The sequence below is a fragment of the Pantherophis guttatus genome, chromosome 2 (assembly GCF_059756535.1).
Source record: "Pantherophis guttatus breed Tessera chromosome 2, ASM5975653v1, whole genome shotgun sequence".
NCBI classification, from domain to species: Eukaryota; Metazoa; Chordata; class Lepidosauria; order Squamata; family Colubridae; genus Pantherophis; species Pantherophis guttatus.
Genome location: NC_142064.1, coordinates 53,755,624 through 53,777,692, shown reverse-complemented (window position 1 = coordinate 53,777,692; position 22,069 = coordinate 53,755,624). Strand labels below are relative to the sequence as shown.

General features: G+C 41.3%; 1 protein-coding gene and 1 long non-coding RNA gene across 2 annotated transcripts in view; one reads left to right on the top strand and one right to left on the bottom strand.

Annotated features, from left to right (window-relative positions):
- The window catches only part of PRR16 (proline rich 16), a 105,617-nt gene extending 104,620 nt beyond the window's left edge, over nt 1-997 (bottom strand). The window contains exon 1 of the mRNA XM_034432827.3: nt 158-997. Within this exon, the coding sequence (XP_034288718.1) occupies nt 158-340 (183 nt within the window). The 5' untranslated portion in view covers nt 341-997. The remainder of the gene's footprint in view (nt 1-157) is intronic.
- LOC148115110 (uncharacterized) lies at nt 966-21,580 on the top strand. Its single transcript, XR_015732182.1, has 3 exons — nt 966-1,050; nt 19,726-19,816; nt 20,667-21,580. It is a non-coding gene; the product is annotated as an uncharacterized LOC148115110 (long non-coding RNA).
- The last annotated feature ends 489 nt before the right edge of the window (nt 21,581-22,069 follow it).

The following is a 22,069-nucleotide window of genomic DNA, read 5'->3' as shown; positions in this document are numbered from 1 at the left end:
GCCGCCGCCGCTGCTTCGGCCACAGTTCCCCAGGAATTGGGGCAGTCCGGGTTGCGGGAAGCGGGGCAGGAGGACCGGGCTTATCCCGGGCGATCCAGACCAGAGGGTGGCTTGCCTTCTTTTCCTAGCCACGCCACCCAGCTGGCGGTTCTCTCACCTCCTTGAGCTCCTTGGCCACGTCCTTCAGGTCCCCCAGGACTAATTCCAAATCGTCCACGATTATCTTGATCTGTTCCTTCACCTTGGCTTTGGAAGCTGGCGGCACCCCTTCGGCTGGAGAGGACACGGACGAGGAGGTGGCGGAGGAGGAGGATGTGGTCCCCTTAGACTTGGCTGACATTCTTTGGGGGAGCGCCGGGAGAAGGGAGGGGGAGGGAAAGGACGGCAGGCAAGTCAGGAGAGCAGACTTGCCACGAGCGATGGACGACACTGCCGGTCCCCGTCCCTCTTCCGAGCTCCGGAGCTGCTGCTGCAGCCGCTGCCTCTGCTCTGTTTGCACATCTTGGGCTCCGGTCCCCGGGGCGTTGCGCTCCCGGCGCGCGCCGGCACTGCCATCAACTGCACTGAGCGAAGGAGCCCCGGCTGCAGGCAGGCGAGCAGACGGGCGGGCGTTGCGCCTGCGCTGGTCTCCCTCCACCCACCCCCCCTCCACCCCTCACACAGATATGCAGACACGCAGGGCACTCCGCTCGCCCAGGGCTCCGGAAAGAGGCGGGCGGGCGAACGAGCGAGCGCCGGCGGCCCGCGTGGTTATTCTCCAAGCCCCCGCCACATGGTGCGCTAAAACTCTCAATTCGCTCCAATCCTTCGGACCGGGTGAAAGGAGAATATGGAGAGGGAGGAGAGTTGCTTTTTGCAAACTTTATCCCCGCCCTGGACCTAAAAAAAAAAAAGAAGAAGAAGAAGAAAAAAACCCGCTAGAAACGCCCCTCCCCCGGGATGGTTTGGCCCAGACTCTGGAAAGGCGTCAGGAAAATGTTTATTTTCTCTAGTGACTGCGGCGGGAAAGAGGTGTAAGTGCGTAAGAGCCAAAGGAGGCGGAGAAAGAAGGTGGGGATAATTTTTCCACAAGACTCGCTTTTTCTCCCACCCCCCTCCCCTCCTCTCGTCTCCTCGGAATGATTCCCCATTTGCTTGGCAGGGCGCAGTCCCCAATTCCATCAGAAAGCGCGTTTGGGTACTACGGCGGGAAGACACTTCGGAGCACCCCTTTGCGTCGCGCCGGTTCTTGTTTATTCGGGGTGAGGGAAAGCTTCCCGCGTCAATCAAGCAGCAAAATTGGCGACGAGATTGTTGGCTTTGATTGCTCGGGATAAATGGGTTTGTTTTAACCCACATAGTCGCCTTTTTATTTATTTTATTTTATTTTAAAAGAACTGAAAGGGGCGGCGGATGGCGGTGTGCTCGGGGCGCGTGCCACGCGGTGCCTTTTGGCGAGGGAAAGAAATGCGCCTAACTTCTCGAATGAGAGCTTTATGACGATGCTTGATTTCTGCTGAACAGAGAAGGAGTGTGTTAATACTAAATTATGACATAACAGCTACTAGGATTCAATTACCTTTATTGCAGCGAGAGGGAGAGAGAGGGAAGGAACCCCTTGGAATGTAACATTGTGAAATGATTTTATAGGAACGGGTCGTAATAAATAAGGAAGACAAACTGGGCAGGCTAGCAGCCGTTCAGTCGGTTTCGGATTTCATAAGAGATTGTATAAAAAAGAAACGTTTGTACGGACCTCCTGATCCAATAAGGCAGTTGAACGGGGATCAAACGGAATAAAAGGGGAAACCAACTGGATTGTTAATAGAAAACCAGAACAAAACTTACATAATATAATGATTATACACAACATTGTTGATTAAAAACGATGTCAAGTTATTAAACAAGTTTAACTCTATTCCAGGTAGTGTATGAGCTGTCAATAGGATGCCTTTAAGATGAACACCTGAAGTGGTTATTAAATCTTTCAGAAGCAAAACAGAAATATATTAGGGACTAATTTCAACAAGTGGCACAAACAAATAAACAAAAAATGTACCTGCCTTAAGAACTGAGCCACAAAAGCTGAAGAGTTCAGTATTGCAAAACTGTATTAACAAATGATAACTCTGCCTTTTTTTTCAGCACTCCAATACATAAGTGAGGAAGGATAGTTGCCTTATTATGCAGATTTAATTTGTGACCATCTAATCATAATTTATTTTCTCATATTGTCTCTAACAGGATATATGTGATTTACTTAGGAAATTTATCGTACGTGCTTTTAAGCTTTACCTAAGTTTCTAGTAAACCCACTATTTTCTAGTAAAAAATTCTATGTTGAGTTGAGTAATCCAAAGCAATATAAAATGATTTCTGAGGAGTGAAAAACATTAAACTATTAATGATCAAAAGTTTTGTTGTTGTGGTTGTTTTATTATAGACAGGTTGTGGAGACCATCCATACAATGATCAGTAGTAATATTCACTAAAAAATCTTCTTCCGCTTTCTGCTGAAAATTAAAAATGATATATTTTGATTCATCATAGTTTCTGTATATTTCCTATTTTCAAGTTATTTCATGTATTCATCAATAATGTCATTTCTTTAAATATCTTTACACTCATTCTGCTTTGCTTCCACGTTCTAAAATTAGTCAATGTGTTGTTTTTTTTAACTCAAGGCAATCTGTTAGATATCTTTATCTAAGCACAGAAGGTACAGGAAGAACCACGTAATCATATCCATCTATGGTTACATTTACAAGTTAATCTCACAAAGACATTCACAATTTGTTTGACATATTTAGGTACTGCATAATTTTTTAAAAAAACTTCCAGACTTCAAATCAGCAATTAAAAAATAATAATTTATAACAGTTGAGCATACATTACATAAAATATATGAAACGAATAAGGAAAAAAACTAATAGAAAGAAAGAACCAGGTGAAGTAAAGATCACTGCATCTCCAACTTAAACTTAAAAAGGCTGAGCTTGACATCAATGCCACCGTGAATTCTAGAGATGCTTTAGAAGGCATAGAAGTGAGCATGCTGAGCAAAGACTGATGAGTAACTAGGAAAGGGGAAAGAGTAAAAAGCACTGTACAGTCAACAAAGAAATCTTAGATGATCAAAGTATAGCAGCAACAGGGATTTCAGTCATCTGTTCAGTCGCCTGAATTAGGAAGAGAGATCTTTATCTGTTCTCCCATGGCTCAACATCATATTTTCAAGCATCTTCTAAATACACCCACCACCCTGGGAAATCCTCATATACAAGTCATTGTTTTTGCTGCTGTTGCTGTCCATGCAAAAGCTGATACAGCAGGCACTTAAAAATATCTCGAGTCTGCTAAATAAGTAGTGGTCCTTGAGTTGGAAGCTGTGCATCTAGATTTTATTTCATTCAGTTAATGAAAGCACACTAAAGGGCAAGCAACCATACTGAAAGAAGAGAAGAGAAGGTTGTCCAAATTGTAGCAAAAGCTAATGCACTCAAGAACACAGTAAGACTAGAATACTGTATGGTGTTCTTGAGTTGCTAGGTAAAGTGGAAGTAGCAGAGATATGTCTTATTCTGTGATTTTGTATCCATGGATCACAGTGATGCTCTTGATGAGATAGTTCTGGGGAGGAGGGGAAAGGGGGTGGAAACTTCCAGCACTTCCCAAGTCTAGTAATGGCTACCAAAGATCCTGGCCCACCCCAGTAGATTTGTCAAATTATTTGGCAATAACATCCTTTGGGAAACAACTCACCTAACACTTCTTGAGGCACATGCAGCACTTCATGGCTCTCACCATGTGCATGCTTGATCTCTTCATGCAGCTAGCAGTGGGAGAGCTTGTGATTTTACAAATTGAGAAGTTCAAAATTTTACCTAAGAGTACACAACTTGATGGAAAAGCTGATATGCTGCATGAAATCCATCTCAACTTCCTGATAAAATGACTAGGATAAGGCAAGCAGAAACGATCAAGGCAGATTTGACTAAATTGCACTGAATCTGACAGGCTGGAATCTCAATATAGTACATTAATTTAATAAAGATAACTCATGCAGAGACTGGGGAACTCCCTTAAGATAGCACACTTCTCTCCATGCTGTGGGGCCTGCATAGCATTTTGAATGGAGGTGCTACTGGTCAGAGAGGACTTACACTAATAGGTTTTGCTAACCTTGAAATCTTAAGCCCACAATGTCTTTTGACTGAGAAATAGCTGTACAAAAGAATAGATGCCTGCAGTCATAAACTACAAAAGATACCACCAGCAGACCACTTATTCTTTAGCATTTTTATCCATTTTATCAAGAGACCTGCCAAAAGAAGAAATGATCAACTGACTTTGTTAAATCAGGTTCAGTCTCTTCAAGTTAGAGAATGAGAAAGCTTTTCACAGACCTAAAGCAACTGTGTCAGTGCAAAAGATGCAGGTCATTCATGGCTAAAAATAAGTTGGAGCCTAAGCCCATGGGTACGAGGGGACTGGCAAGCTGTGTCTACTATATAAGAAAACTTATCCACTAAACAAGTGCAAAGGGTTTAGGTAGAGATGAAAACTTTGCTGAACAATTATCATACTTGGGTTTGATGATGTGCCACCACAAGCCGTTCCACCAGAGGTAGAAATAAAGTGCAATGACTGCAGCAATGAAAGCTATATGTCTGCTCTCCATTCAGACTCATGCAAATAGAATATCACCCATGTGCAGACTGTAATTGGATTTGGAACTCTCTCAGTAAGTAATGTGGCCATAAGGTGTGATGTCATACGATCATATTGACTTACAATGACAGTTCCAGCTACTAGGTGAATCCCAAAAGATTGCAATATCCCATGACGACATTACCATCATTTGCAAACCTCTGCCATCTTCCCCATTTACTTTGTTGTCAAAAGCCAGCAGTGAAGGTTGCAAATGGCGATCATATTACCATGGGTTGCTGCAATGTAATTGTGAGCCAGTTGCAAAGTGCCCAAATCACAATCACATGACCATTGAGATAGTGTGATAGCCACAACTACTTTTATACGATAACATTTGTAGCATTTTTAACTATCTCCTCATCTAAAGCAACCAGCAGCTTTTGTGATCTGGAAAAGAGAACTATTGCATTTATATCTGCATCTATGTGTATGTCAAACCCCTATTGTTTGTCTTCTCTATAACTTAATAAAACTTATCCTGGACATTAAGAAAAAATGTGATGATATAAGTTAAATATAAATGCATGATCAGCAAAATTAGAACCATACCTCATGCTTTAACATTATTAACAGCAATCAAATTTCTACATATAATTACCGATGAATGAAAACTTTATTTTGAAAGGAGTAAAGGGCTATAAAACTGATTACAGAAACCACAATTTAAATATAGTTTGTAGACTGAGCCATAATTACTAAATTCATATATTATGCCAGAATTAACCCAAATTATATAATGGCTAAACATGAGTAAATTTAGCAAACAAGTATTATATAGTCCATAAGAATTCCAAATTGGAATTCCCTATTTCCATTTTGCAAATGGAGAATAAAGTTTGGAAAAGTAAATAATATATGAAATTCACATGAGATACTTGACTAAGTGGATTATTATGAGTTAATGTTAGGTTGATCCTACCTGATTTGAAGGAGAAGAATATATTCATTTGTTAAGAGATTACTGACCCCTAGCACTTGACTTTTACTTCAACGTGGCAGACTGAACATAATTCTCTAGAACCTGAGGGCAGCAGGACAATTTAGGAAGGTTAAGATAGGCCACCCGAATTGTCTTAACTCCCAACATTTCACCACCAGCAGCTTCTGTATCTGTGTCATTCACTCACTGACTTTCTTCCATGATTCAATCATCTTTTAAGAAACTATGTACTTTTTGACAGATATTAACATTTTAACTTTGTGACAACTTGGTCTTCTTTGATGTGTTAGAAATAAAGACAGCTGATTTAGGGAGCAGGTTCAGTGAAGTATGATTATGAATTATTGGCATTATTATTATGCCAATTATTATTATTATGTTCCTGACGTGATTTTACACATGAATGTAGCACTACTGAAATCTGAAGCTATATCCAAGGGGTACAGTTTATATACATACCTCACAGAAGGTGTCTGTTACTGCTATAGAAACATTCATGCTTTTCATATATTGGGGGTGTGAGAGAGTGAGATATTGTCAAATAACTGCTGAAAACTACTAATGTCCATCTAGTTCTGTTAGGGTATTGAATACTAGTCATGATATAATTAACTAGTATAGGAGCAGAAATCCAAGTTCATTAAATACTAACATTCATAAAGTTAATAAGCCCTACAAATTGTGATTGCCATATGTGAGCTACAAAAATCCAGATCATCAATAGATTGCAATTTAGAATAGGATCTTCTGAATTTCAGTGATGTCATCTAATGTTTATATATATTTCAAGTAGCCCTACTATTTTACCACAGGCTCTTTGGTCCAGAACATTTTTTTAGCTCTTTGACAGGAGTAACACACATTTCTAGCCTTATCTTAAAATGTCAGAATAAGGAAGCAAATTACCCATTGTCATTATTTTTTCACATTTATCACCAGAATTGTTTAGTATAATTAGGTTACACACTTACTTAAATGCTATCTAAATGCCACCTATCTTTCTGAAGATAGCTAACCTAAGGCAATATAATGAAAATAGTGCAGCGGTTTAGTCAAAGATGGATCTAAAGATGATAGAATTTACTGGTTCTCACAAAATTCATGAGTGGTAAATATATTCATGAAAAAAAACCTAGATATCTGCTACTTGTGAGAAAGGCTATGACATTTAAGTTCAGTGATATCATTCTATCTACAAACATAAATGCCTTTGTCAAGGTCATGTTTTAGTCCTAGTTGTAATGTATGGGTATGAAAGCTAGCCCATTAGAAAGGCTGAAGGAAGAAAAATGGATATACTGAATTGTGACACTGAAGAAGATTACATGTACTGTGAATACCTTGGACTACAAGAACAACAAATAATTCACTATTAGATGAAGTAAACGCAGACGGCCTACTGGAAATACTATTAATGAAACTGTAACTAATATATTTGGGACACATATAATGTGAAGGCAAGAGTCATTGAAGAAGACCCTAATGCTTGAAAAAATTGAAGGCAATTGAAAAAGAGTCAGACAGAAGACAAAGTGGCTAGATGTTATCTCTGATGACACAAGCATGAGCTTAGAAGAATTAAAAAAGCAGTTACTTATAGACAAACTGGTGAAATGATTGTCCATAAGGCCATGAAGAGTCAGAAGTAATTGAATTGAACAAGTGACATGTCTATAACAATCTGATATAAAAGCTGCAGAGTTCTGGAAATTTATAGAATTGTCAGCTAAAGATACAGGTAGTCCTTGACCTACAACAATTCATTTAGTGACCATTCAAAATTACAACAGCACTAAAAAAAGATTTATGACCATTGTTCACATTTAAGACCATTGCAGCATCTCCATGGCCATGTGATCAAAATTCAAACACTTGGCAACTGGCTTATATTCATGATGTTTATAGTATCCTGAGCTCATGTGATCATCTTTTGTGACCTTCTGACAAGCAAAGTCAATGGAGAATCTAGATTCACTTAACAGCCATGTTACTAACTTAACTGAAGTGATTCGCTTAACAACTGTGGCAAGAAAGATAATAAAATGGAGCAAAACTCACAACTGTCTTGCTTAGCAACAGAAATTTTGGGCTCCATTGTAGTCAGAAGTTAAGGACTACTTGTATTTTCACAGGCAACTTCATGGAGCGCTTTATTCAAAATTTCCTTTAGACACTTGCTGAGTCTTGCTACCTAACTTGATCCAAGAAGTTCTTCAACCATATATACTATGGAGTATTGTTGGATAAATTGTAAAGTTGCACACATGCATCCAGTTTTCGAAGCTCAATTCATTTTAATTGACTACATACATAACTGAGTGAAGTCAGCTTGGAAAAATTATATAAGTACTCAACAATTAGCTTTGAATACTTGTGGGACATTCATGTTATAAATTAACTTGAATGTCACACACACACACCTTATTTCAAGTCAAAATACAAGTTATTACCGTAGCAGTTGTTTCCATTTCAAGGAACATTTCCATTTGCCACAACTTGTCAAAGCTTCATATAGATTCCTAGTTCAATTTGTTTGTTTGTCTAGGTTGCAGAAACCAGTACATACTGAGCAGTGGTGAAATTCAATTTTTTTATTACCAGTTCTGTGGGCGTGGCTTGGTGGGCGTGGTGTGGCTTGGTGGGTGTGACAGGGGAAGGATATTGCAAAATCTCCATTCCCACCCCACTCCAAGGGAAGGATACTGCAAAATCCCCATTCCCTCGTCACTCCTGGGGGAAGGATATTGCAAAATCTCCATTCCCACTCCACTCGGGGGCCAGCCAGAGGTGGTATTTGCCGGTTTTCCAAACCACTCAAAATTTCTACTACCAGTTCTCCAGAACCTGTCAGAACCTGCTGGATTTCACCCCTAATACTGAGATACCACAATCCATATTTAAGACATAGAGTTTGGAACCATTATCAAACTCTCCTTGATTATTCAACAAAATTATATGTAGAATTATTTTCAAACTTGCTAAAAGGACATAGCCAAGTATGAAAAACAACTTTTACTATATATATCTATAGCTATACTTTCTCATGAAGAATAACTTACAAGGCATTATTTTTATGTTTGGTTTGCCTCATAATTGTAAAAATGATTGTTAATCTATTTAAACTTCTTCAATGTCTTGCCCTCTAGTGTATTTTTCTACTATTGTAGAAAGAACATGTAAGCAATAATGACATTTAGTTAGATTACAATTAATTTGGATCTGCCCCAATATCTTGAAGAAGCCCTCATCAAAATTACACGTGAACTAAAAAATAAACATAATAAATCAATGAACTGAACTGAATATATTTCCTAGCTACTGTATATATCTACCTGTTGACTGGTAAGTCTCAAATCTTAAGATTCACAATAATATTTTTTTTATTGGTTAGTACTATACATGCTCCAAAATATATTCAAAAATACACCAGGCCTCACTAATGCAGAGATTATTCAATAATACTATACATTAAATTGGCCTATTTTGTCGGTTTCTGTTATATCTTCTTAAAGCAGCTGCATTAGCTTTATTGACCTAACTCCTTAGAACAGCTAAACCTTTTTTCAGGTTTTCAAACAATGCTTATTTGGCTAGAGAGAGCCATTTTGGTCTAGTGGAGAAAGTATAGGCTAGAAACCAGAAGATTATGAGTTCATGTCCCACCTCATCCATGAAAGCCAGCTGGGTGACTTTGGACCGCTAACTCTGTCTCAGCCCAATTCACCTCATAGGGTGGTGGTTGTGGAGAAAGTAGAAGTGGAAAAGAGTATTAAGTACATTCACTATCTAGAATTATTTATAAAAAAGATAAAAATAATAAAGGCAGCATATACAGTAAATAAATATATATTTTAATATAGTGATTCTACCCTAATATGAGAAAAAAATTCATATAAAAACTCTCTTTGTTTCCTCACTATGTGCAGAATCACAACTCTCATATAACCAACCAAGTATAATAAATTTTCACTAAAGTATCATTTGAAGCACAACAGCTGAATTTGCACAAATTATTAAAAATAAAAAACTTCCCCTTTAATAAGAGATGATAACCATTCCTTATGATCATGATGCCCTATTTGTGGCTTCCAACACCCGAAAAAGATATTTCCAGGTAAACTGATGAATAAAATGGCTGCCCCCTTCCCAATAAATGAGGAGTGGAAATAAAACCAGGGTTCTGATGAGCAAAGCTCTCTTGCTGAATTCGGCCATTTGTTGCCATGTTTTATAAGGATAATCTAAAACAGGGGTGTCAAACTTGATTTCATTGAGGGTCACATCAGCATTGTGTTTGACCTCGGAGGGCGTGGGGGCATGGATGGGGTCAGTGTGGCCAGCTCGACGTCACTCGTGACGGGGGCGCCTGTGGTGGCTCAAGTGCTCTGTCAGCAAAAACGGGCTCCCAAGCTCTGTTTTCGGCTGTGATGGCCTCCTGCAACTCTCTGCCAGTGAAAACATAGCTTGGGAGGGCCGCACATGGCACTCCTGAGCTCCTTTTTCCTTGGCAGAAGCACCATGGGCTGGTCCTTTGCTGTTTCCAAGGTGAGCCTGACAGCCAGATCTAAGCCCTAAGCACTAAGATTCGGTCCCCAGGCCTTGAGTTTGACATCCCTGATTTAAAATGTTAGACTTTAAGAAAGAGATTTTAAGGTTACAGAGATTTCATTCTGCCCCCACAAAAATACAGAACAACACTTTAGAATGGGGGTAAAGTAATCTGATAAATATCCACTGTAGAATAATAACGGCCAAGACTGGACAGTCCTGAGGTAACACCTTTAATAATCAACAATGACTCTGAACGTAATCTGCTTCAGGCAAAGAAGAACGCGCGAACTCAGCCTGACAACTCTTACATAGGGGCTGTCAGGCGGCTAACCAATAGAATAACAAAACATTACGAACAACACCAACAGGGGGCCGACTCATGGAACTGGCTCAGTACACTACACCCCTTCCCACCTGGACTGCGCAAGTGTAGTCGTTAAGGTACGCTGGTCGGCACCGGATTCGCCCCGATCTCCGGGGTTGCGCTGTTAGCACTCCCTCACCCTGGGGATAGACGGCAATGCCATCAGGACTGCTCTCTGACTCCCTGGTAGACTCCAACTCATCGTCTGGGCCCCGCTGGCCCTCTTCACCTTCAGGTAAGTCTACAGAGTCCCGATCTGGTGTGGCCATTGCATCACTTTGCGACGTGCTCCGGAGTTTTGGCTGGGGTGCGCTTTTATGGGGTGTTACTGGGGAATCTACCTGCTTAGACATCCCTGCATCCCTAGTTGCGCCTTCCGCCCCATTCTGCCAATTTGCACCATCCCGCCTGGCCCGCAATTGATCCTGATGCCTGCGCCAGATCTTACCTTGCTCTATCTCTACCTTATACGAACAAGGACCTGTGAGCGCAACTATATGCCTCGGTATCCACAATGGGTGGCTCCCATAATTTCAAGCATAGACACTGTCACCTAGGCTGAACCCCCTCGTGGTGCTTACAGAATCTAGCGGCTGCCTTGGGGCATAATGGGGATGCAACCTATCAAAAACAGTACGTAACGTGCACCCCATAAGTAATTCCGCAGGACTCTGATTGGTGACCTGGCAAGGGGTGGTGTGTTGGATTAGCAGGTATTCGGCCACCCTGTTGTGCCAACCACCGGGGCCCATTCATCCCAACGCCTCTTTAGCCGATCTTACGGCTCGTTTAGCAAGGCTGTTTCCGGCTGGATGGTAAGGGGAAATTAAACAATGATGAATCTCCAACCCCGCGAGGAACATCTCGAAAGAACTGGCGGTCAATTGGGGCCATTGTCTGACACCAGTAGGTCGGGCAACCCATGCATACAGAAAATAGAGCGGAGGACTTTAATCATGGTGTCAGCCATGGTGGAATGCATCAGCCAAATTTCAACCCTCTTAGAGAAGGCATCTACAAGGACGAAGAACATTTGGCCATGGACCGGACCCGCAAAATCAATATGCATGTGGGACCATGGGCCCGAGGGTTCCTCCCACCTCCTGGCTTGACACTTTGGTGGCAGCGGTCTCGATTCCTGGCACGGACGGCAAGACGCCACCCAGTCCGTAATGTCTTGGTCCAGGCCGGGCCACCACAGGTACGCGCAGCCTAAGCCTTCATGCGCACCACCCCAGGGTGCCCCACATGCAAAGAGGAAAGAATGGACCTGCGCAGAGACTGAGGAATCACCACTCGGTGTCCCCATAATAGGTACCCTCCCTGAGTTGACAACTCTGATTTACAAACCGAAAATGTCTTCCACTCGGCCCCTACAATGCCAGTTGGCCACCCCCGTAGTACTCAGTCCATGACTTTGGAGAGTTCCGGGTCCCGAGCCGAGGCACGAGCAACATCAGCAGCAGTCAAGGCGAACAGTGCGCTGTCAATCAACAGGACAGAAGATGCAGGTGCAGGGTCACAGAGGAGTGAGGGAACCGGACAGCAGCTGAGGGCATCTGCGTGGGCCAGATTCTTTCCTGGAATGTAGGTCAAAGTGTAGTTATAAGCAGACAGAAAAACTAACCATCTGGAGAAATGAGGGGAGAGAATTTGAGGGCTTTGACGATCTCCAGCGAGGAGGCCGAGCAAGGGAGTTATTAGGGAGAAAGGCCGACCATAGAGAAAAGTGTGAAAATGTTTAACCCCCACCACTAAAGCCAATGCCTCCTTATCAATTTGAGCATAATTACGTTCGGCGGGAGCTAAGGTCCGAGAAAAGAAAGCCACGGGGGCTTCCCGGCCATTAGGGAAACGGTGACTCAGGACAGCCCCCACCCCATAAGGAGACACATCACATGCCAGGACCAGGGGGAGGGTCTCACAATACTCCGTGAGGACGGAGTTTGAGACTAACAATTTATTGACAGCTTGAAGCGCAGAAGCAGCTTTAGAGTCCCAATTCCAATAGAGTCCCCTCGATCCAACAACCGATGCAAGGGTTCAGCGACAGACGCCTTATGCGGCAGGAACATTGCATAAAAATTAAGCAACCCCAGGAAAGCCTGAAGTTCAGCTTTCCCTTTGGGGAGGGGTGCGTCGAGGATAGCCCTGGTCTTCTCAGGCGTTGGATGGATACCCATCTTGACAATTAAGAATCCCAAGAACTCAATCTGGGGAACAGCAACAAGGCATTTTGATTTCTTGACTTTAAGCCCAACACACTGAAATGTGGAGAGGACCAACCAGAGCCTGTCCATCAAGGCGGAGGTGCTGGTAGCAGACACCAGCACATCGTCAAAATAAGGGATAACCCCAGGGATACCATGGAGCAGCCTCTCCATCAGACTCTGGAAAATCCCTGGGGCTATACTGACGCCAAATTGGAGGCGGCGGCAACAGAACGCCCCTCTATGGGTAACAATAGTTTGGGCATCTGCAGACAAATCATCGACAGGCAACTGCTGGTAAGCCTGTGCTAAATCAAGCTTGGCAAAAATTGACCCGTCCCCAAGGGAATGCAGGAGGTGTTGGACCACAGGGACAGGGTAAGTATGAGATGTTAATGCCTGATTAATGGTTGCCCGATAGTCCGCACAAATGCGGATGGAACCATTAGCCTTCATAGCGATGACAGTGGGGGTCTTCCAACACGCGTGGTCCACAGGCTCCAGAATGCCTTGTACAATCAACTTATCTAGTTCAGCATCTACCTTAGCACGAAGGGCAAAAGGCACTCACCGTGGTTTAAGCCGATGTGGCTGAACAAGGGGGTCCAAACAGAACGACACTGGGGTTCCGATGTACAAACCCAGCTTGTCATCAAACACAGAAGGGAATTCCTGACAGAATGTTTCAAGTTCAGAGGTTCCCACAGCATGAATTCCCTGGATGGTGAGGCCCAGGGCGTCAAACCAATTAAGGCCCAAAAGACTGGGCAGCGGCCCATCAACAATTATCAAAGAGAGCTGGCCAGAAAATTTTTTAAACAAGACTCGAAAAGTCCCACTGCCTATTACTGGAATATGGGCCCTGTGTTCTGTACCCAACCCCATGCGCACACACCACCAGACGTTTAGGAGTTAAAGACCAAACCAGCCGGCAAAATCCTTTTCCTTATGATAACGGAACTTGGCAACAACCTAGTGGCTGCCTGCCAAGGGTTTATTATTTACAAAGAGGGGAGATAACTTCTCCCCACTTCTGATATATCAAAGGAAAGCAGCTCAATAATTACAATCAAGTCCAGAGATAATCCAGTCTTAAAGCAAAAGTCCGGCAATGCAGAATGGCGTGGAAGCTTTCAGCTTTGTTCGTCACAAGGTTTGACTGGCCACCACGCTCCCTTTTATATCCTGTGGAGTGTGGTCCAGTGACTCAGCCTAATCTCGGGCACGCCCTTTCTTCTGTTGCGCGCGCTTATCTCTGCGACGCTGGCGTGGGTCCAGCCAAGACTCATTACCCTCATCACTGTCCATCTGTGGCTGTGTGGATGTGCTTGGCCCTGGCCCTATCTCTTGCCCTTCGGCGGACACCGAAGGCATTGCCAGACTGAAACAGTCTAATTTAGGAGCCGACCCCCTCGCATTTACAGGTATGGTAGCTCTAGTTCTACTATCCTGAATGTGGCAAACCTCCGCGTCGTCATCTGAGTCAGATAGGTTCCACTCCGAGGTCTCGTTAACAATTGTCGCTCCGTCCCCAGATGAGGAAACACTTTGGCCTTGAGGCAACTCCGCTAAGGACAGCTTGGCTAACTCAGCTGCACAAGCCTCATCCAGAGCCGTTTGGAAGGTTAAATCGTAATTCATTATAAGATGTCGCTTAAGGCTCTGATCCTGTATGCCACCAACAAGTCGGTCAAGGAGGTAATCGTCAAGGTTAGCGAACTCACAATGACGAGCCACCCTACGTAATGCAGGAACATACTGATTAATTGTTTCCCCCGGAGCCTGATCCCGATGGTAAAAATGCTGGCAGCAGGCAAATCGGAACGGCGCTGGTGCATAATGATGTTTGAGTTTTTTCATGAAGTCCTCCCACGACCCGGAGTGGATGGAATGGGGAGCCATGAGAGTCATAGCAGTGTCAAACATTTCTGGCACACAGAAACTAAGAAAATAAGCGTGTTTGCACTTAGGCATCAAGTTCGTATAGTCATTAGCAATTAGAAAGCAGTCAAAATGGGCCACATATGCATCCCATGTTTCAGTACTTGGATTGAATGGGGGAGAATGGTTCGAGCTAGCCATATTCAGTATGTTTCATAGTCTCACAGATTTGGCTTTTTTTCACCTTGATTTGTGGATAACGGTCGACGATCCCATCCTCGTCGCCAGTGATAAATATCCACTGTAGAATAATAATGGCCGAGACTGGACAGTCCTGAGGTAACACCTTTAATAATCAACAATGACTCTGAACGTAATCTGCCTCAGGTGAAGAAGAACGCGCGAACTCAGCCTGACAGCTCTTATATAGTGGCTGTCAGGCGGCTAACCAATAGAATAGCAGAACGTTATGAACAACACCAACAGGGGGCCAACTTATGGACTACATAATCAGTACATAATCAGTCTACTTTTTCTATGTTGTTAGTGCTTTCCTAGTGGTATCACCTATGGCCTTCTAACTGCTCAAGAATTACTGTCTCTGAAATTACAAATTTGCCCATTCCTGCTATAGGAAATATAGCCTTCTGAGTGTTCATAATGTATTCTGGAGATAGAAGAATTGGGTCCCTGGAATCAACTGCCCCACTCACTTAAAGCAGTAATCAGTGTGATCCCAACCACAAAGTAGTTAGCATATTTTGGATTGATTCTGATGTAGTTACTTAATTCTGCATTTCCATTCATAGCATTTGCCTTTTGAGTTCTGCTCATGCTAATTATCAATCTCAACAGAAGGAATGTGGGCTGCATACTTAGAATAAACTCAAGATGTGCCTTACAATATTTGCTAGTCAAACCATTATTTGGATAATGCATATAAAATGCTGGAATTTTGAGCTTATGCAGTATTTCGCTGCATGAAGATTTATACAAAATAATCAACAGCTAAATGTCTAGCCTAAATATAAAATGAAAGACACATTTTTTCAAGAGGCATTGAAACATGGATAATTCACAGAACATCCATATCGAAAAATGAAAGACCGATTTTTCTGAACAAAATATCAGCAGACATTGCATGAAGCTGAACTTACTCCTTAACAATTGCTTAAGTTATATAGTACTGAAGGACTTATACTGTATTTCTTTTCCTTTAAGACTCAATGTATTTGTACAGACTTTTTTTTTAAAGTTTCCTGTTATTCTCTGAAAACAAACATACTAGTTCCAATTAGTACTTTTTACAAGCCTGTATATGTGCATTTAATTGTTTCATGAAAAAAGCAGAAATTTAGTCTGGATATATGCCTTATGATCATCTCTTGCTTCTTTTCTTTTCAAAAAATTTTTTTTTCCTCCTTTAGCAATATTATCATGTAGGAAAGGGAGAAAAAAGTATCAGTTTAATGGTTAGCAGCTAGGCACAGATAGGAAACATATCTATTTATATGACCGCCTCTCCCTAAGGATATCTGTTCATTCCATCAGGTTAGATAGGGTTGCCACACTCCAGGTCCCTTCCTTTAAATGCCTTCTAGTGGAACATAGACAACATGCCTTCTTGGTAACGGGCCCTGCCCGTTAGAACAACCTCATCCATGAGATTCAGCGGCACTTGAAATCTGCTTTATTTATTTTGTTTTGTTTTGTTGTTTTGCTTATTTTTAGTGCCTTGGAGTCACTGTTGACTCCTATTCGCTGTCTGGACTAGTGTTGTGGCCTGTCTGGACTAGTGTTGTGGCCTGTCAGTGGCCTGTGCAGATTGTAGCTGATTCCGACAATGAGGAAGCTGGTGTGGTGCTGCGTCAGCAGCCTGTGCAGCTGGCGCTCAAGTCGGACAGTGAGGAGGCTGTAGAAGATGTGGTGCCAGAGGCAGGGATTCAGCCAGGGCCTTCAAAACCTCCAGAAGTGAAGAGGACGAAGATGTGGTGCCAGAGGCAGGGATTCAGCCAGGGCCTTCAAAACCTCCAGAAGTGAAGAGGACGAAGAGGAGGAGCCTCTTCTCAATGCACGGGTGCACAGAGCTGCCAAAAGGCATGAGTGGCTCCTCAGGAGGAGGTCTCCTCGAGAATAAGGCTTGGGGCTAATTGGCCACTCCCTTAGCCTATTTAAGAAGGAACACCGCTTGCAACAAGCTATACAGAACAACTTTAGTTCACTCTCCTTCGTGTCTGAAAAATTGCTTCTGGGCTTTCTGCCAACTCTAGTAAGACTGTGATTACCTTATCTTAGAATTCTAGTAGGCTGTTAAGTCAGTTCATTAACAGCCTTTGAATGATAAAGACTAAGTTATTTGAGTAAAATAAGCTTTGTATAGAGTTTGTGTGTGCTGCATTCTTTGGGGTCCGTAGCTGGGCAGAACAACTAGTCCCTGATGTTTTCTTGGTATTAATTTTCCATTGCCTGCTTCCTAGGGCTGAGAAAGAATGACTGGTTGAAGCTGGCTTTATAGCAATAGCACTTAGACTTATATACTGCACCATGGTGGTCCTCTGAGTGATTTACTATGTCAGCATTTTGCCCCCATATATTTGGTTCTCATTTTACTGATCTTGGAAGGATGGAAGGCTGAATCAACCTTGAGATTGTGGACATAGTTAATCTACAATGCTACAGTCTAACCACTGTGGCATCAGGGTTCCTAAGTTGGTACTAGATTCATGGTCTCACAGTTTCTTACAAGATATCATAACCATAATACCAAACTGGCTCTTCTCCCCTATCAGGCTTCTGAAAAGCATTGAAGACCTGACTTTTTCCCACAAATGTTAGGGTGGAGAAAGGCTGGAGTGGATAAAATTCTTTGTGGATGCATGTGTGTGTATTGATTTGGGTGGGCCAAGAGTTTTTGTGATGATTGTTATGCTTTCTACTGTGTTTTAGTTTGTAAGCCACCTTAGATTTATTGTGCATAACATGGGTGGCTATATAAGTCTTTTAAATTAACAAAACAAATAGATCTGTTGCCCATTAGAAATAATTGGACTGCAGTCTTTGTCAGTCTTTGGGCATGCTATCTATAGTAGTGATGGCTAACCTTTTCCAATCCAAAAAATTCACATGCACCCGAATCCCCAAAATGCAATGTGTGCATGGCCCTGTACATGCGTCCTGTCCCTCGCATTCGTGTGCTGACCTCTGCACACGCACTGCGCACGCGCAGCAGAGACCTGAAGACAAGCTGGATGCCGGGAAGCGTGTGTGCATGCACAGGAGAGCTTAACTGGGGTGACAGCTCATGTGCCATCAGAGAGGGCACTGCATGGCACCTCTGGCATGCCTGCCATAGGTTCACCATCACAGATATATAGCATAATGGAAGCTGGAATCTACCAACATTCGAAGGACTCCGGGTTCTATATTGTTGACTAGATTCCACAAAAGTCTCCATTTCTTGGGACCCCACTAGAAACTGTGATTCTCGGGGAGAATTGTTCCAATTCTCCCCAATTTTGTATCCCTCTTCCACATCCATCAGTTTTTGCAGACATATTAATTTAAATGTAAATATCTTAAGTGAAGAGAAGATTTATATACTTTATACACTTATTAAGGAAGATGTTCCAAGTTTATAGTTATTTATGGCCTTCATGTTCCCTGAGTGGATGGTGGTCTAGAGGTGGAGCTTTCACCTCACAATCAGGAAGCTGTGAGTTCAATCCTAGGTAGTGGCAGATATTTCTCTCTCTGGGCGCAAAGCGAAAATGTCTGCTGTGAACTTTACATATGTGTCAGGAAGGTCATCAGGTCAGTAAACACTCAACTCCATTCAGTCAACCCGGCTCCACCCTGATGCAAGGGATTACAGGATCATTAAAAGAAAAACAAAAAAGACCGTTATGTTCCCTCTCAAGTTTGCCATGATCAACAAGGGTCTAGCCTTAGTAATTGATCCCTCAAAAACTCCATCAGCCTCCTTCTCTTCCTTCCAGGTCTATTAAGATTGTCTGTAAGATTCTTTTCCATTATAAGTATTATCTATAATACTTATATTATAAGTAGTCTGGTGGCACAGCAGACTAATAGCCTGTTATTAACATCCAGCTGCCTGCAATTACTGCATGTTCGAATCTCCCCAGGCTCAAGGTTGACTCAGCCTTCCATCCTTTCTAAGGTAGGTAAAGTGAGGACCCAGTTTGTGGGGGCAATAAGCTGACTTTGTATAAATATACAAAAGTATGAAGGCTATTGCTTAACGCATTGTAAACCGCCCTGAGTCTCCGGAGAAGGGCGGCATATAAATCAAATTTTAAAAAAAAATCACTTGTAAACTTTATTTGTATGTACAAATATCAGATGAATTCAATTCAAATTTAGAGTAGGGTCAAAAGACAGAGGAAAGATACAGAAGAAATCTTCCTTAAGGATTTTTTAAAAAAAAAATAAATGTAAAGATATTTGCTTCATAAGTGATTGGAAAGAAAATTTAAAACATCTGTAAAGACGTATAAAGTTCATAACATGAAAACTATATTAAGGAAGCATCATCACCATTTTGAACTTTTCATTTTCGAGAAGTGGAGTGAAAGGTTTATACATTAACTGGCTGACCTCCCATTTCCAAATTAGTTCTAAAGTATTAAAATAGTTGTGACTGTAAATTAATAGCACATTTTATTGCTGTTCCTACCTTACGCATCCATATTGTTTATTTTGTTAAAAGTAGCAAGCCTTAAGCATTTTAATTTTCTTGAATCATATTTGCACTGATTGAAATTCTCATTTGCACAAAAGAGCAATAGAAAATTAATTTAAAAACACATTTGGTTTCACATATGTTTTGCATAAAGCTGTTATTTTAAATTGGCTTAATTAGAGACATTTGTCATACTTACTGGAAATTGGTATAATGGCATGGTTTCAGCCACCAAATTTTGACAATGAGAAAGTAGAGTGAAAAGGCAATGTACTCTAAAATGTATTTCCCAATAGCCATTGGAAACTGATGAAAACTTATTATATTCTGTTTAACTAGCCTTAAAATGAGTAAATGAATGAATGTGCTTGTGTCATTTTGACTTCAGAGATGCAGTACATGGCCCCAAAGGTGACTTTGCTGATTACATCATGCTTCAAACATGCTCATTAAAATTGTATATGACTGGTGGATTACAGGTAGGTGCCATGAAGTTACATAATTCTTTCATAGATTGTTTCAGTAAAAGTGATCTGTCTTCAACATAGTCTTTTAGGTCTCTTTGGTTCTTTCTTTGTTGTTGTAATTAAAAACACCCACTTTGTTGATGCTTCTCTTTCCTTCAAATTTTCCTAGCAATAAAGACTCTTTAGTGGAGCTGGATCTTCACATATGATACTGAGCCTAATGATTTGTGTTTCAAATGAAAATTCTAGGTTAATTTGTTCTATGATGTATTGGTTTATTCTCATGGCTATTTTGAGGACCCAGATTGTTGGGGGCAATATGCTGACTCTGTAAACCGCTTAGAGAGGGCTGTAAAGCACTATGAAGCGGTATATAAGTCTAAGTGCTATTGCTATTGCTATTCAAAAACTTCAATACTCTATCACCTTTTGTCCCAAACATTTTTTATTTTTATTAAATTACCAAATATAGTCAAAATATTAAAATACATAAAATACACAAAATTCAACAATCTCCCAAAAAAAGCAAACTGTGAAATTAAAACAAAAAAGGGAAAAGAGAGGGAAAAATGAGCCTTCTTCCCAAAAAGAACCTTAAAATTCTTAACAATGGTGTTTTGAACAATGATGTGGAAATTCTGTTTCAATGCATGGAAAGTGTGGGTGTCTAGATGTGGAATAACAGGTTCAACCCTAGTAGATCAAGTGGCTTTTGGTTTTGGGACTCCTGGGGACCTTCCATCTCTTGTTCTAGGTTTGGTTATATTTCCCCAGATGCTTCCTGTATTTAAGGACTGGAGAAACCTGCTTAATTACTTATATCATCTCTCAATTGGGTTACTTATATCATCTCTCCATATAGGGCTGACCTTGAAATGTATTTGGAAGCTTCAGCTGGTGCAAAATGCATGTGCATGGAAAATCAACAAACAAGAAAAAAGCCAAACAATGCATCACCAAAATGGAAGATCAGATTGGAAAATAAGATCAGCGTGTTAGTATCAGATGCATGCAGTCTAGAAGAGATGAAGAAAAAGAAACTGAAACACAAGAAGACAAAGTAAAGACAAAATCAAGGTAGCATTGGAAATAATAAAATAGCAAAAATCAACCATAGCCAAGAAAATCTGCAGATATGAAGTTCCAATTGCACACTATAAGTAGAATCTCCAATTTCAGTCAAATTACAAATGTTTTTTATCATCAATGGAAAGTCTGTTACGAAGTCAGTAATGATGAAGAAGAAATAATGCAGTTCTGGGCATGGTTGTTGGACAATCCAAAGAAATACAGTAACACTGCAGGATGGATAAAGGAGGTAGAGAATGGGAAAAGGAAGTTATAAGAACTTGCAATAACAGCAGAAATGGTGAGGAAAAGGGCAAAGTTAACAGTAACAGAGTTGGAAGGTACCTTGGAGGTCATCTAGTCCAACCCTCTGCTCATGCAGGAGACCTGTACTAGGGATTCGAACCGCCGAGCTGCCGACCTTTCTGATTGACAAGCTCAGTGTCTTAGCCACCTAGGAAGATCAAGAACTGGTCAGCACCAGGTGAAGATGAACTGCATTATTTTTTTTGTTAAAACTCAGTGCTAAGCAACTTAACAAATATTTTAAGGAGATGAAGTTGAAGATAGGTTAACATCCAGATGTTCTTCTGGAAAATAATTGTTATATTTTCAAGATCATATGGAAATTAGCTGGCTTTATTCTTCTGCTTTAGCTTAACTTTAAACTTGCACATGAGCAATGTGTTTATTCTACCTTGATCTCTATCAGCCATAGTCAACATGATTTTTATGTGCTCCGTCTGATGATGTCCATGCATATAGGCATCATTTGTTGGTTTGAAGACTATATAGAAATGAAGAAGTGATAGAAACTAATACATCGTTCTCCTACTTTATTTTTATTTCCTAGGCAAGTCCAACTACATTTTTGCTTTTACTATTTTTGGCATTTCAGTCTCAAACTAGCAACACATCTTATTTGTACATTCTATCAACCTCAGATTGAACTTGCTCATGAAACTCATCAACTTTCCCTTATTGTGCATCAGTAGTTGGGATGTAAACATGAATAACTGTCATGTCCAGTTCCAATCCATTTCAATTCATTGATGGCCAGAGTATCAATCTGTAGTCAATTTATTTTATTTTTTACTCTCACAAGTTTTTTCATGAGAAAAAACTTGAGAAAGTAGATATCTAAAAGAGTATAATCTAATTAACACTATTAGTACTCTGAAAATCCCCAGCTTTTTC